The sequence below is a fragment of the Temnothorax longispinosus genome, chromosome 2 (genome assembly GCF_030848805.1).
Source record: "Temnothorax longispinosus isolate EJ_2023e chromosome 2, Tlon_JGU_v1, whole genome shotgun sequence".
NCBI classification, from domain to species: Eukaryota; Metazoa; Arthropoda; class Insecta; order Hymenoptera; family Formicidae; genus Temnothorax; species Temnothorax longispinosus.
Genome location: NC_092359.1, coordinates 7405325 through 7421002, shown reverse-complemented (window position 1 = coordinate 7421002; position 15678 = coordinate 7405325). Strand labels below are relative to the sequence as shown.

Below are 15678 nucleotides of genomic sequence, written 5' to 3'. Positions count from 1 at the left end.
GGAACAGTGAGAGAGGCAATCGAAGCCACGCGCGGTAATTATTACGCAATTAATATATGGTCAATAAAATATAATATACTTATTAGTCAATAGATATTCTCGGACGTTTCGACACTTTCTTTGTGTCATCTTCAGCGTGTAAACAAAATTAGTATACATGAAAATTACAAACAATATAAGATTAACGGTCAAAAGCGACTAAAGAATCTCTTGTTCTGAAGAAAATGAATTCTCGACAGTCCTATAAACCAACGCGTTTTGTACACAACTCGATAAGTGATTTTGTGGACATCTATTTTTCTAACGAGTTATCAAAAAGGCAATACATTTGGGAAATTAATTTTAAAACATTACTCGTACATTACTAGTAATGTTTTAAAATTCACTTCCCAAATGTATTGCCCTTTTGATAACTCCGTTGGGTGACTTCTCTTCATATAGATATGTTGCGCACGTAGATTATACACATTGTATATGGGGTTTACAGTTTAACACCGATTTTGAACGGCTATATTTTTTAGAGAAGTTCTCTTGGCAAGACATACTCTCGGTGGTTTGCCATTGCCTTCCGAGAGGAGAACGAGCGAATATAATTTTTTTTTTTTTTTTTTTTTTTTTTATATAATTTTTCTAGCTCTACCGAGAATCGAACCCGGGACCTTTGGCTCCATAGACCAATGCGCTGTCTAATAGGCCACGCTCGTCCTCAGAGTTTGTATAATACACAACACGACAAATAATTTACGTTACATTTGGCAAATGGATTTTAAAACAATACTGAGAAATGAAGAACATAATTTGTTTAAAACTTCGTATGTAGATGAAGAAGGAAGAATTAGTCGATCGGTCGACAAGCGCAATCAAATCAATAAAATAATAAAAACCATACGAACGTTCGGTACTTAGTCTATCAGGCCATAGATATGCCAGTATGCAATTGCTCCGAATCGATCACATCTTCGACGCTTAACTCCCAGGTTGGAAGACCAGGAAGAAAGGAGAGATTCAAATTCGATTGTCCTTTGGAGCATTACAGAACAGAAAGATGCAATGTTGTATCTGATACATTTGCGTAAAAATTCAATTTTAAGATTGCATCTGATAAGGACTTTATTATATATTTGATCCAAAGCTTGAACGATTTGACCGCGTGAGGTCCATAATGATATTTGATACTTTGAAAAAACAAATAACCGACACAAAAGAAGTGTCGAAACGTCTAAAGTATCTTATTGTCTATATATTGATTGCGTAATAATTACCGCGCGTGGCTTCGATTGCCTCTCTCACTATTTTTTATTTAATTTATTTAAAAGAGCCTATACTTATAGTTTATTAAACTGATTAGCATTTTACGTTGCACATACATCATCGATAATTTTTACTGTTTTCTTTTTACGGTCTTTTTACAACGTTATGTACGTCATTTCATGCCGTCTGCGTCTGTTATATTGCTCATTCTGAAAAAATGAGTTAATATATACAAATGTCTTATATCAAGAGTCGATACACGTGGAGACAGAGAGAGAGAGAGATTTAAGTTTTACAATTGTAAATTTATTTTAGTAAAAAATCAATATGGACTTAAACGAATTATTAAGCATTAAAAATTATATATTCAAAATTTTTGCAAAAAATTGGCTGAAGCAAGAGAGACGAGATATTATAAGCAAATGGAATATATTAAGAAATATTCCAAAAATATTAATATCTTTGCATTCTACAGCTTTAATTATTCAGTAATTTCAGAATTGGCATTTCTATGGAAATCGCCTGTATATACTTTCTCTCATTGCAATACAGTTGATCTTATTAAGATTTATTGAAATTTAACTTATAATATATATTAACGTTTTTCCTCTTGGGTGCCATTAAAGGTAACGGTAATTTATCATCGTATCTCTAGCTAAAAGTTTATTTAAATAAAGCCAGAATTTGTGTACGCTTATAGGTATTCTCGTACTCCTTTCTTCTCGGAATAGAATTTGTATTATGTCAGAATCGTCATTTTTATAAACACATAAGCGTATAAGCACATGAGTAAACAAACGTTTCGGAATTTTCATATACATACGTACAAAAGAATCTTTAAACGAATATATGTATGTATGTACATATAGCACATATAACATACATTGTTTCTATATAGGAACAGTTGTCATAGTCTATTTTTTTTAATTGTCTTAAATAAAATCTCGAAATACTATATAGTCATTTCAATAGCTGGATGAATCTTAACCCTCCGTGAACACCATTATTTTTACCGTTTTCGATGTTCCCTTGGGTCCATTTTGTCCAACCTGCCGAATTCTGGCGTCTCTTGGCGAGTGAGTTCTCACTACTAACAACTTTTTTTAAAGAAGGGAGCCAGACCTTGCTCTCTCTTTATTTCGGAGATATTTGATAAGCTCAAAATTTCGCTTGTCTCGAAAAAGACCCAGAGGGGTGACGGAGGGTTAAGAGATCATCTAATAAGATCAGACCTAAAACAATATTGAATATAAGATCGCTCACGAATTGAATCGCCCTATATCGTGACATAAAGCTGATAAAATGTATGTGCATGTACATGAAAAGGGGAGAAGGAAGGATCTGTGAATTCGCATGGAAATTGTTTTCTCCTCTCTCATACTACTTGCAAAATTGAGGTAAAGTCATTAAAATACTTCGTCGTCATTTTTATACGATTAAAAGAGCACTTATTTGAAGTAAGCCACGAATATAGCAGAGAAAGATCTTTATGTATAATTTATATATTCTTCATTGTTTGCGCGCGCAATCACAGCAATATTTCATAAAGCAATTCATTGTTTATCGTCGTTTACAATTGATAATACGCAAAGTAACGAACTTATGTGTAATACTATAGAATATATGTAATGCCCTTTATTATTAGAAATTAAACAATGATTTGGATACACCTTCCACTGAAAATCGATTAATTATTGTGATTTGACATAATTTTTTTATTTTGAAGGCATAAAAATCGTGTATATACTTAATTCATTTTAAATCTATATCTTATTTACATAAATTTCGCAGATAATGGAAGGTAACTTGCAGATTGTCACAATACTAATGTCCATCAATAATAGAAACTTTCAGTATCACTTAACGTTTGTTACTCTCCTTACATTTAATTAAACATGCATTTTACATTTAAATATTATTATACATATAAGTACCGCATATTGAAGTGCTTAAGATATAATGAAAGTTTATTAGAGCTTTGACAAAATAGGTATTATTAGTCTTTTTCTGTCTTATTTTATTTTTTCTGTGACGGGAGAATTGAATTGACGATATTAATAACTGCAGTGCTCGAAGATTATACCACAGATGGATTATACTCAATCAATCAACATCGCACAAGCGACATTGTAGTAGCCATTTTATCGGGGAACAAACCATCTACTTAATTATTTTGTTTCTTTCTTTTTTATACTTATCAAGACATTAATAATCAGGTCCCATTTTTGCATATATTAGTAGAAAGGCGACAACACAAATGGATAAATTCTATAGAGAAGTCACAAGTTTCGTGGAAGAACGCAGAGTCGATGCATTTCTGTAGATTAATATCGCCGTGCTTATCGCAAAGACATATTTTTCTGTAAGGCACGTTTTACCCTTTTCATTAAACAATGTGCTTCTTTCGTTAAACAATATCCGATACTTTCGCAAACGTAACGCGATATGAATAACGAAGGTCGTGAGATAAAGAAAGATCAGCAGAAAGGAAGAACTGATATCGCCCATTGTTTTAACTGATGGAATTTGTGAAGATTTCAGAGAGATTAGAAGGCAAATTTTTAGGACAGAAGTTGAGAAAAATACTTGATTACTAGAAAATATGTAAAAATATTATGCATTAAATGAAAAATATATATGAACTTGATCAAATTCATTTGCTTTTGTAAACTGAATTCTTAATTAGTTCATGATTCATTGACGTAATAATTATTAAAAAATATTCATATAAAAGACAAAATATTGATTTATATGTCACCAGGTATAGCAAACTTAGCGCTGTAATAGTTTTAGCGCTAAAAAATATCGTAATTTACTTTCTTATCACTAAATAGCTTCATATTATGCTACATGTATAATATATATAAACACACAAGTAAACAGCAACATATATATGTAACGATAAATTCCAATATTACAATGATCCACTGTTTGCGTAGAGTCTAAGATTTATGAAAATTTTAAAAAATATTTACAAAAATATTTAAAATTGAAAAGAGCATAATACGGTTAGAATATAATAAAGAAATACATACATAAAATAATTTTAGTTGTCCCGTTTAGAATAAACTCTTCTCGATCAAATCAACACGATAAATGTTTCATGATTAAAAATGACCGCTGTGTATGCGCGATTATGCGTGGTATAGTTATACATGTATATAAGGTTCATATGATTGTTGAAATGAATTTCTCGATAAGTCCCATGAGTTTTCAGGACGAGTCTCGCTTATATTTAACGGAAAAGAATAGTTGGAATACCAATCACGGTGGAAGATATTTTCCAGCTGTTGTCTTATGTTGTCGTTGCTCTGATGTCCAACGCTTTCAAACACGGTGCCGATACCTGAAATAAAATATTTGCGTTAAAAATTTAAACCAAGCATTAAAAAAGAACAGTACTTATATATATAGATGATGTATATTTCAAATTCATTTACAATAATAACGTATGCAAGTTTTACTACTTATACTATAATTTATCTTATTTTATTTTCATGAAACTCGATATTTGAATGACTCACCAGCCGTGTCAATAAAGTAATCGCCCGACCAATTGCTTGTTCCGATATAAGCTGCTATATCGGTGACCATGTATTTATTGTGGTTCACTCTCCCGTATGGTATTTTATCCAAAGACGAGTTGGTGGGTACGATAAACCTTCTCTATATTAAAAATTTGGCAATTCGAATTTGTCATCAGAAAAATACGTAAGCATTTATATATCTGAATGGAATACTCACCACTTCGACTTTGACATTGGGATAACTGTACGTTAAGTCTTGCAGTGATTTAAGAAAATAGGACTCCGACGGTCTAGAGTGTTTCCACCAAGAGATCAAAAGACGCACTTCTACTTTACGTTCGATTGCCGCCGCCCTTAGAGCGTTATCTATTGTAGGCCAATACCTGCAAACATAGACACAAAACAACGTTAATATAGAAGAAATAATATAAAAGAAAAAGATACTGCTATATTATATAATAGTTTATATTATTATATATATATGTCTGTTTCACTATTTCACTACATTTTATATTCAATATATTTATATTTTATACATACTTTATTTGTGGAGTATATATCGTTAACGGGAAATAATCCATCACAGAGATATAAATAAACTTTTCCGCTTTAGTAATACAGTGCACAATCGCGTCTAGATCGCTACTTCTACCTTTCGGCGAAAATGGCGGAGGTGAGCTCTGTAACATTTTAATATATATATTTTCTACAACTTGAAAAGAATAATTGCCACAATATAACACGTTTAAATTAATATGATACTAACTGCGATAAATAATTTGTACTTATTATCCATGTATGTAAAATTCATAGGATTATCTATATTTATCTTTGTGCTAAGAGAATCTGGCCATGTGGAAGGCACTTTACCGTCTTCGCCTAACTTCCAGTATACCTGTAAAATAAAAAAAAAGATCAGTGATAATTGTATAAATTTTCAATTCAAAGATATAGTAAACATAGCTGAAGCGTACTACACATTTTTATTTTATTTCGCTGCTTACATCGAATATTTTGGCGTAATCGTTTGCTAAGCAGGAACAGTTCAAAGCTATCAAACCGAGTTCCTTCACTTGCGAAAGAGATCTCCAATCCATATTTGCCGAGCCGACGTACAGATGAGTACGGTCGATGAGCCAGAGTTTCGTGTGAAGTACACCGCCGCCCAACAATCCAGCAAAATTCAAGTTTCTCACCTGAATTCAAACAAAAATACGTTGCCTTCAAAAAATTATATTCACGGCAAATTTTAATAAATAAATAAATGCTGATAAAAAATTAGTAAAACTGGGTAATGACTTTTTTAGTAAATTTTTTCTATCTAGTCAGTTCAATGATAAAATATTTGCCTATATGAATATATTATATATATTTTATCAACTGACTAGATAGAAAAAATTTACTAAAAAATTATATGAAATTTAAAGATAATATACCATTGTCAAAATGGACACTATAATATATCACCTGTGCTTTAGCCTTTTTGGCCAAAATTTGCGTATCGACGTTCGGAGACAAGCGAGAAGGAAGATTCTGTGCAATTTTTAGCTTGATCTGTCTATCTCTTCCGGCTTCTAACAGCGACTGGAACACCTGTTCTCCCTGTAAGACAATTTGTTAAACGGACGATGTCAACGGTTGAGTGTGTATGATACATTACGCACTATTTACCATCTTAGCACTGTCATCGGGAAACACATCTTCTCTTTTCATTGTCCAATAAAGGGACGCGATTTCGATGGTGTCCTGCGCCATCCCGATGAGATCCATCCAAGAATCGTAGGTCGTTTCATGCTGCGGCGTATTATTGTTATAATTCAATCCCACAGGTATACTTTCCACTAGAGATATGTTACAATAATCCATGCACGTCGATTCCGAATCCAACGCGGTGGAATTTAGATATTTGTCCGCCGCATGGTCCAACAGTGGCAAAAGCACCACCAGAACGATCAGAATCAGTATGATCGTTATCGGTATGCAACTGGGTCTGCACCAACCCTGTGCGCCCCACCTTTGACAGAAAATTATATTATTAAATTATATTGCGTTTTTTATGAGATCTCATATATAATAACAGTAGAGTCACAATTTTCTTGCGTCAAACATCTTTAAACCTTAAGTAGCTTCTTTATTGCGCATTTTAATTCGTAAAAAGTAACTACATTAAAAAAAACATGAAGAATAATAAGCTTTCTCTCTATATACTTGAAATAATAATTTATTCGTCAACCGAGAATATACTTATTTGTAGAATAGAGAGTCTTTCATTAAATTTATTAAGTATATTATTTTCACGTAATTGACGAAATAATGAAAAATATATGCGTTTACATTATTTCCCAAAAACCATTGTCATAAATCTTTCTCTCAATTTTTTTTAAATTGGACTATTAGATACGTACTTTGAATTCGTGAGAGGATAGTCCACGTTGGTTCTCAACATAAATCCGGTCTGATCCCATAACTCTAAATCGTCGTCACCTCCTGGGGAGTTCACATCCAGCCGTGCGTTTTCGGAAACGGTCTACAACAGAGTATATCACGTATGCTATTTTTTTCATGTTACAAATATGTTGCGCAATATCGTTGTAATATTGTTACGAAAATCTGCCCGAAAGATTCAATATAAAAAGAAAATATGCTTCACCGGTCCTTACCACCATTTTTCTGTCAAGTGTTTGATTAAAAACAGACCACGTGGACTTTATCTCATTAATATGATAAGGAGCGCGCGGACTTTGCCATTCATCCGAACGGATCCGTGACGAGAAAATCAATCCGCTCGTGATTCATTAGGGAAATAAACGAATTATTCGAAGATTAATCGGGGATTTTTTTCTGACGATGAAACGAGGAAGTATCGAGAAAAAATTTTTATTGTAAGACGTACACATCGCGTTTTCCTCTGCTGAGAGATTATGGAGCAGATTACAAGCAAACGATCCGCTTCAAGGATAAAATTAATGACTCGTTATTAAAACTGTTAATGAAATTGTCGGGCTTTGTAAATTACGTAAGTTGAATGCATTTCTGTTTTGATCGGCGCATAAATGCACGCGATGCGACGGCGGCATAAAATTTTATATGTATCGCCAGAGTGATATACGATGATACTTACCGATAATTTGTGCTTGAGTCGCGGTGCTCTGTTCTTGCGATGCGGCAACAACACCACCACGTCCTGGTCCTTGTCCCGAGGCTCCGCGTACTTCGGATACGGTTTGGCTGCGGTCGCCCCTTTCGTCGATGACGATGTCGTCGGAGCGGTGGAGTCGCCAGCCGTCGAGTACTTCGAATACGCGATGTTATTCACATTATTGCTACCTCCGTAAGAAACGTTGTGCGTATTATTCACCTTGACGGAGAAAGAGAGAGAGAGAGAAAGAAAACGATATTTATTTTTACCGCTCCAACCTGTAGTCTTTAGTTTCTGATCGATTGTCCGGACATTAAAGGAGAAAATTGAAAGCGATACGTTATTTACAAAGCAAAATTCTATTCTTCGATTAACTTCACATACGCTTTACGTTTATATCATTTTAATTTAAGGCTTAGTAAAATCTTTTGAGCAAATCTTTAAAATCAAATGTTAACAAAGGTTCGGCCCCGGTGAAACGCATACTCCCTCGTCTTCGCCAACCGAAGGTTGGCAGCAGAGTCGGGAGAAAAAGATAAAAAGTTTAAATTTTTACTGTGAATAAATTCATTTTGAATTTGCAATCTCGCGAATCTCACGAAGAGGCGCGAGACACATCCCGATGTCTTCCGCTATGTCATGCGAGTATAATTAATGAAGTTCTTCTGTTGGAAAAAACGTGGAAACGTAAGAGGAAAAATTCCTCTTGAAGAACAAAGTAGAAATGTAAAAGGAAAATATCCTCTCGAAGAACAAAGTGTGCGTGAATAATGAGATGTACATTCGAGTCGATTAAGATTACAACACACGCCGCATCAACTTATTGATTCAAACGTTACATATTACATACGTTTCATGATTCATGAACAATATGAATCAAACATGAAAAAGATAATGCGTGCCATGCGGTTTTACTGCGGTTTTCGGAATTTAAATGTACAAAATGTTGTAAATTATATTTCTTTTTTTTTTTGCATGTTATACAATGCAATAGATTGCGTGATTTAATCGAGGATAAATTAAATTAATATGAAGCGTATTCCAGTTTTACCAGCAAAATGTAAAACTTAAACATTCTTGTTAATACTACACACGATAACGATTGCAGTATTGTTTTTGATAGTATCTCCAGTACTATTTTCGATATTGTCTCCGACAATATTTTACATAATACTCAATAATAATGAGTGAAACAGAATCGATATAATATTATAAAATCAATTAGAGAGAAAAACGCCATTTCCAGGCTGGATCTTGGTAGTCTAATAATAAATATTGTATACTTTTTTGTATACTAATTTTATATTTTTCAAGCTCGGTAAATTCCGCGCCGATTTTTTGTCGGTCTTTGAAACACAGCATATACTTAAATCGATAATTCATTTGCATTTTAACGCTAATAAGCATCCTTATTAAATCGCCGTAAAGAATTTATTGCGAAAAGAAGTCGTAAATCTTATGTCTTACGTCAGTCGTCTTAGAGATTGTTTTCAATGTCCATTTAAAATGTTATCTCATCCGATTCTGCGTCGGATAGTGCCTTATCAAATACTTGACAATCGCAAACGTCTCCATACGCGGAGATCGCACTCACTTGCACGAGGATGTGACAGGCCTGCGATGCAATTTGAAATAGGCCGTCCTGCAAGTTATGACCGGTATGCTCGGAACCCCCGCCGCCCCCGCCTCCGCCACCGCCCATTTTCCGTCCAAAAAATGACATTTCGATCGCGTTTCGACGCACATTCGCAATGTGGCAATTCCTTTAATGCGTCAAGGTCGTGGCGAACGACTCGTCGTCGATCGAACTCGCGTGCACGCGGCGACCGGCCTCGCCGGCGGCGTCGTTTCCGCTGTCCGACTTTTGCACCATGTTCGACATCCACATCGATATCTGTCGGCAGACAAGACAAGAGAAATGTCATCCGTATCCTACGTCCGTATTATGCGCGGCGCGCGTGTGTGTGCGTTTGTTGCGGCATTGATTCCGGCCGCGCGTTTAAAATTTAACGCGCGGCGCGCGACGGTCGAGAGATCAGCCTTTAATCAAACGCTCATCCATAATGTTCCTATATACCGGCAATAAGACGTTAGCATACGACGCGCTATTTTTATTACTCGCTACCTTGTCAAGCTAGAACCGATTTAGAACGGCGGAAAATACGCAGAAGAAAGTTTTCCTGCATAACTGTTTAGAATAACAAATAATTAATATATCGAATAGCATCAACGTCTCTCCAATTGGAAAAAATAATATATTCCCAAAAATATCTTCCGAGAAAGAACAGGAAACGATTTTGCAACATAGTACCTATAATAATAATATATCCGTGTCTTGCAAGACACTAATGTTTTTTTTTTTTCGATCTTTAAAACATCAGCCTCGTAAAAAAACTCTCTTTTTCTGTCACCGAATTTTTGAATTATATTTTTAGACCTCAAAGAGGAATAAAAAGGGCAAAAATAACGAAATAATTTTTCTCCGGAGAAGATCTTTGGAACTCGTACAGAAGATTTCCTTTATTATCGGATTAGCGACTCTTGCGAGGCTTAACGTGAAAGAAACTCGCGCGTTTCCCGCCGCTGGTTTTTATTCCCGTCGTCGGGCAGTGGCTGAGAACGGTTTCCCGCCGGTTAATCTCGACAAATGGAACAATCCCCCGATTGTAACACGTCGTGTGCTTGATTCAATTAGCCGCGATCCCGGTCCTAATCTTTCTCTCACAATCAGTCGGATATCAAATCGTCGGCCGAAGAAACGGAGAAGCTTACGTCGCGACTCTATATAACGTATATCGCGAACGGACGTGATCGATAACAAAACGATTAGCGTCTCTTTGTCTCATTCGCGATATGACTCGACGACGACGTTTAATTCGCGACCTCCCGCGTCGAGACCCGCGGACGCATTGTTTTTCTATGTTGTCTCTTTCTATTTTATCGAGATCGATCCGATCGCGGTCTCCGTCGCCTGGACGACGACGGCGATCCACATCAAAGTGCAAGGGATGACAAACACCTTTCCCAGCCGCGAAAGAACGATCGAAAGGTCGCATGTCGCGGCGAGCACCTGCGCAGAGGACGTCCTCGTGGCCTCGATAACACTCCCGATTGATGAAACGACGCGATTAACCCATTTCCAATTTGTAAATTTTTAACGCCAAGAGAAATATTTGCGTAGCTCTTACGTCTTTTCAAATGCGCACAATGGAAATTAGAAAATAAAAGTAAAATTATTTAATTTTTTAAGAAATGCTCTTATAATTATATTAACACACAATTAACATATTATAAAATTATATAAAGTCTTATTAATTATATTATTATTCGTTAATATATTATTGGATAATAAATGGATAAATTATACATAATGGATGTTTAATGAAATAAATTAATTATCTATTATATACTTTGATTATAAAAATTATATGTGCGCTAGAAATGTATTAAATGTATTAAATGATTCGCATTGTGTGTTTACATAGATAAAACAAATTAATTATATCCATCATATTAAAATTAATTACAAAAATTACATGTGCTAGAAAAATGTGGTAGGTAAGTGTATACGTTAAAAGAGATCTAAGTGTATGTTTATATATAAGAGATCTTTTCATAATAATAACTTGCATTGTGCATTTACACAAATAAGAAGAGAAAATTATAGAAAATAACGATATGATTGATGCACACTCTGTCCAATCTTCACGTTACTTAAAAGTAATACGTGATAAAGCGATAAATAAATACTGGTGTTGCTCAATTGGTGATAATCTGATAACAAGTAACAAGTGTAAAGTACAAGAGAAAGACTTCAATATAACTCGGTATCTTCGGTAATCACGTGTGCATAATAATAAAATTACAAGCAATGTACTCTGCAGGCCATATATCTCATATCAGCGACGCGTTCATCGGCATTTCAAATCGCAAAAATCTCGCTCGCGGATCCATAACGCGATCCCATATGCTTCGGAGACGCTCGGAGGCTGCGGCATCTCGCATTTAATTTGCCGTCTCGCGACTGTCTCCGTTCGGGACAAGTTTTCTCAACAAGCGAAGCGCCGATGCACGTGCCGTTTTAACGTGCGGTAACGGAATATAGTCGCTATGCGGGCTCGAGCGTACATATCGCAGCGAGACGCTTATTACCGAGCGCATCGACCGATCGAGGCGGCCACACGGGGGATCCAAGCGTGGCGCGAGCGTGGAAACGAGCGTGAAGACGACGACGGGACGGACACGCCAAGAGGAGACAATTACACGGGACGAGAGAGACACGCGGCCCCACGAATCGGCCGAGCGGAGCGGCGAGAGAGAAGCGGAGATCGGTTTCGCGCGCGCGCTCCGCGAAACACTTTCGGTGGCGACTGCTCGTTCGATCTGTCATCGTCGCAGGAAAACGCTCCGCGGCGTGCATGCGCGCGAAGCATCTTTCGGCCAGGTCGGCGGGAATACCCAGCGAAAGGGAACAAAACGCTTCGTCGATATATACGCGACTCTCCTTCCCGCCTCCGGTCGCCCCGGTTATCGATCCCCGTGCCCGAAGGTACCGTTCCCGCCGTCAGTACACCCTCGCGCACGTGGTGTCCTCGTGCCCGAGATCCTCGCTGATAACTAATCTTCCTTCGGTCGTAAGAATTGGAGCACGTGCCGACGGCGGCGCCGTTAGCCCCCCGGCTATTCTCTACCCCCTCGATTTACGACGGGATCTTCCATTAGTTTTCTATCGGGGCGCAAAGGAATGTAGAAAATTCACGAGACCCAGACGACACAATTTTAAGACGTCTTACGTCTCGATTTTGGACATTGTGCTGTCTGGGAAGTTATTGTGACACACGAGGTCCCGCCCGGTGACCGAAAACGTCGATGTTTGTTAATTCATTCCATGTTGTAAAAATGTCAGAAGCTATTTATTTGTTAAACGCGTGTTCTCCGTCGATATTTTTCCTTGCATTTTTCCTTTTCAATTTTTCACGTCGCTTTTCGGTTCGCGAGAACAAGGCATGTCGGAGTAGGTATATACCGATCGCACGTGTCCTCGATTCCGTGAATCGAGTCTGTCCCGGAAATCCTCGGGAGTTCCGCTTTTTCTCTCTTCCTTTCCGCTCCCGATGTCCTCCAACTTTTTACCCCAGTTTCGACGAGGATTTTTTTTTTAAATTGCCATAGCTGATAGACGCACTTCGTGCATCGTCAGCCTGCGTCGAGCGAAACAATAGGATCGCCATGTATACGGGATGAGCTATAGTGCAGTCGGTATAGCTTTTCTCGCCCTATTTTTTTTTACCATTTTTTTTTCTTCTCATTCTTTGTACGCATAATACGTCTGGGTCGCCTGATTCCGAATAATGAATGTGAAAGCGGGCTAAACAAACCGGATTTCACGACTGGGGCGAAAAGTTTGCGAAAATACTAGAGCATGCGGGGAGAAGTGTATTTTACGAGTTGAAACAATTACGCGCGGGTATACGTGCTCGAGTTTCTTTTTCTCCTTTAGACTTTTTTACGATCTTTTTACTAGGCGGGGGGGCTTTATCTCTCTTTCCCTTTGTTCGGTTCCGATAAACGCGCGCGCCGGAAGAGCCAAGCGTACTTATATGTCGATATTCCGTCTCCTGTCTTCGCCAGGGCTCCCTTCGCGCGTAATAAAATCAATTTTCTAGACAATCTAGACCCTCCCTAACTTTCAATTCCGCGATCTCCCTTTAAACCTCATCTTTAAATCTTTCGCGCGTCGCAAAGATGGAGGCTGCGCCACGTGCCCTTCGGCTGCTACGCGACGCATTCAAGTCTGGTTTCAGACCATCTTGAGATTCCATCCAGCCAATGATATAACCGTACAGCTTCTCGAATTCAAGACTTTAATCTTAAATCGAGCCAGAAATCGAACCACGATCGGACCGTCCCTATTTCATTGAATTCTCCCCTGATTTTCATCGACACGTGATCTCTCCTTTTAATTTACGTTATAAAAATCGGAGTCAAAAGCTCCGTTTATCTTATTACTCTCCCTCGTCATTTCCCAATCAGTTACAGATTCTTTGTTACTTTCCCATTACATTTTTCGACATTCCCGTTCCAATTTTCATGTCGATTTTGGAGTCGCGTCAGCGCGCCACTCGTCGTCGCGTTCCTCCGTGTCGCGTCGTCGTTCCTCGGGTTCCTCGTTCCACGAGTCGGACGCGTCCGCGCGTCAAACCTCGTGCGCGAGGCGTGTGCACGGTGCGTAAGCGTAACGTGTACCGTCCGCGTTGGAGCGCGTGGCTCGTTCCACGACTTGAACGCGCCTCGTGACACTCGATACCCAGCCGTACGCACTCGCGCGATAAGCAACGGCCACCGACGCGATTGTTTATCAAACACGACACGCCGTCCGGCGCTTACGCCGGAGTTCGATACGTATATTACAAAGTCACGCACGGAAAGCGGAGCGACGCGTGGTCACGCGCGATCACGAATCACGATGGCGTTACCGTGCGGAACCGGTATATCTGGCGCGAACGCTGATCGGCGTTCATCAGCAGCGTCGCCGCGCGTATCGACCGCGCGCATTCAATTTCGCGCGAACGGCGCAAAGTCAGCAAAGAATGAAACTTAACACTCGTAAAACGTCTAAGCGAGCGCAAATCCCGTCTACCGAGTTTTCTAATAATAAAGTAGCTGACACGGAATAGTCGGATTGCATGACGAATGAGCGTGCGAGAGCCGCCGACCGATACGCGCAAAAATTATCTTATAATTCAGAAACTTAAAATCAAATTTTATTGGGATTAACCTGAGAACAAGCGCCTAATTTGTTTTTATAAATGATTACTTATTTGGAGTTATTATTATACCTCAATTAAAATTCATTATTATTAATTACATTATATATTGCATATCTTTATTTACATAGATTTACTTAACATTTTCTGAAAGAAGTAAGGAGAAATAAAAAAAACATTTAAAAAACGAAAGAAGCACGTTAAAATTACTGTGACGTGAGCTTCATTTTTTTGATACTGCGATGTAAAAATCACCCCAGGTGCCCGTTCCTGAGTTAGATCTTGTCTAATGACAGGCCGAGACGGTTGTAAATTTTAATTTTTAACATAATCAATAATAATAAGAAAAACAGGATCATGATACAATCAATTAGAAAGAAAAACACCATTTTAATGTAATATATTTCGGCACGAACATCCTCTGTTACAGTTCTGAGCCCCTTTATTCATCAGTCGCGTCTTGTCAATCGTTTTGACTTATTAATTAGATCTTCTTTTGGATTTCGGATTTGAGGTCAACCTATATCGTTTAATTATAATTACCATTGTCATTGTTCTTGCTCTCTACTGGATTGATATATCGCGAAACGCGCGAGGTCACCGTTTCTCGTCAAATATTTACGAGGCGTCCGAATCTGGCGAGACGGTCGGGACTTATTCCTTTTTTAAATATTTAATGAAATATTACAAAAAAAGGCGTTTGGATTAAAACGCTAAGTTTACGCGCAAAATGCGATACTGCGTCTTTTATAACTTCGGAATCTAGCGACTATTATCGAAATATAAAGAAATAAAGAAACTTATAAGTGTTTGTAAACTGCCGTAAACAAACACTGTAAATCCATTAGAGCCTTAAATCTATTATGAACTTTACAGACTGTAAGGATATAATATAAATACACTGCAGGAAAAAGAAGTGTCAAATCAAAACTAAACGTACTCGTGTGCAACAATCTATAATTTTCTTATAAAAATTTCAGCTTTTCACTTCAAC

General features: G+C 37.6%; 1 protein-coding gene across 5 annotated transcripts; it reads right to left on the bottom strand.

Moving 5' to 3' along the window:
* Positions 1–2722: 2722 nt before the first annotated feature.
* Positions 2723–14324, bottom strand: LOC139807992 (5'-3' exonuclease PLD3). Of its 5 annotated transcripts, none has more exons than XM_071769552.1 (12): positions 13980–14324; positions 9512–9811; positions 7900–8136; positions 7184–7305; positions 6450–6792; positions 6246–6380; positions 5783–5974; positions 5545–5673; positions 5319–5458; positions 4996–5161; positions 4776–4917; positions 2723–4597 (listed from the first exon to the last, which is right to left on the bottom strand). In XM_071769552.1, the coding sequence occupies exons 2-12, from the start codon at positions 9638–9640 to the stop codon at positions 4401–4403; spliced, it is 1932 nt and encodes a 643-aa protein (XP_071625653.1). In that variant the 5' UTR covers positions 9641–9811; positions 13980–14324; the 3' UTR covers positions 2723–4400. The 5 variants fall into 5 exon arrangements, with proteins under 5 accessions (XP_071625653.1, XP_071625652.1, XP_071625654.1 ...); XM_071769551.1 differs by lacking the exon at positions 13980–14324 and adding an exon at positions 12070–12422; XM_071769553.1 differs by lacking the exon at positions 13980–14324 and adding an exon at positions 10690–11129.
* Positions 14325–15678: the final 1354 nt, after the last annotated feature.

What these genes read in the sequence shown, in the direction of transcription:
- LOC139807992 (XM_071769552.1), bottom strand. Translation starts at nt 9,640, where the DNA reads ATGTCATTTTTTGGACGGAAAATGGGCGGTGGCGGAGGCGGGGGCGGC. An exon ending in GACTCAAGCACAAATTATCG is followed by an intron (nt 7,306 to 7,899) that starts GTAAGTATCATC and finishes ACTCTGTTGTAG; the next exon opens with ACCGTTTCCGAAAACGCACG. An exon ending in CCAAAAAGGCTAAAGCACAG is followed by an intron (nt 5,975 to 6,245) that starts GTGATATATTAT and finishes GTTTGAATTCAG; the next exon opens with GTGAGAAACTTGAATTTTGC.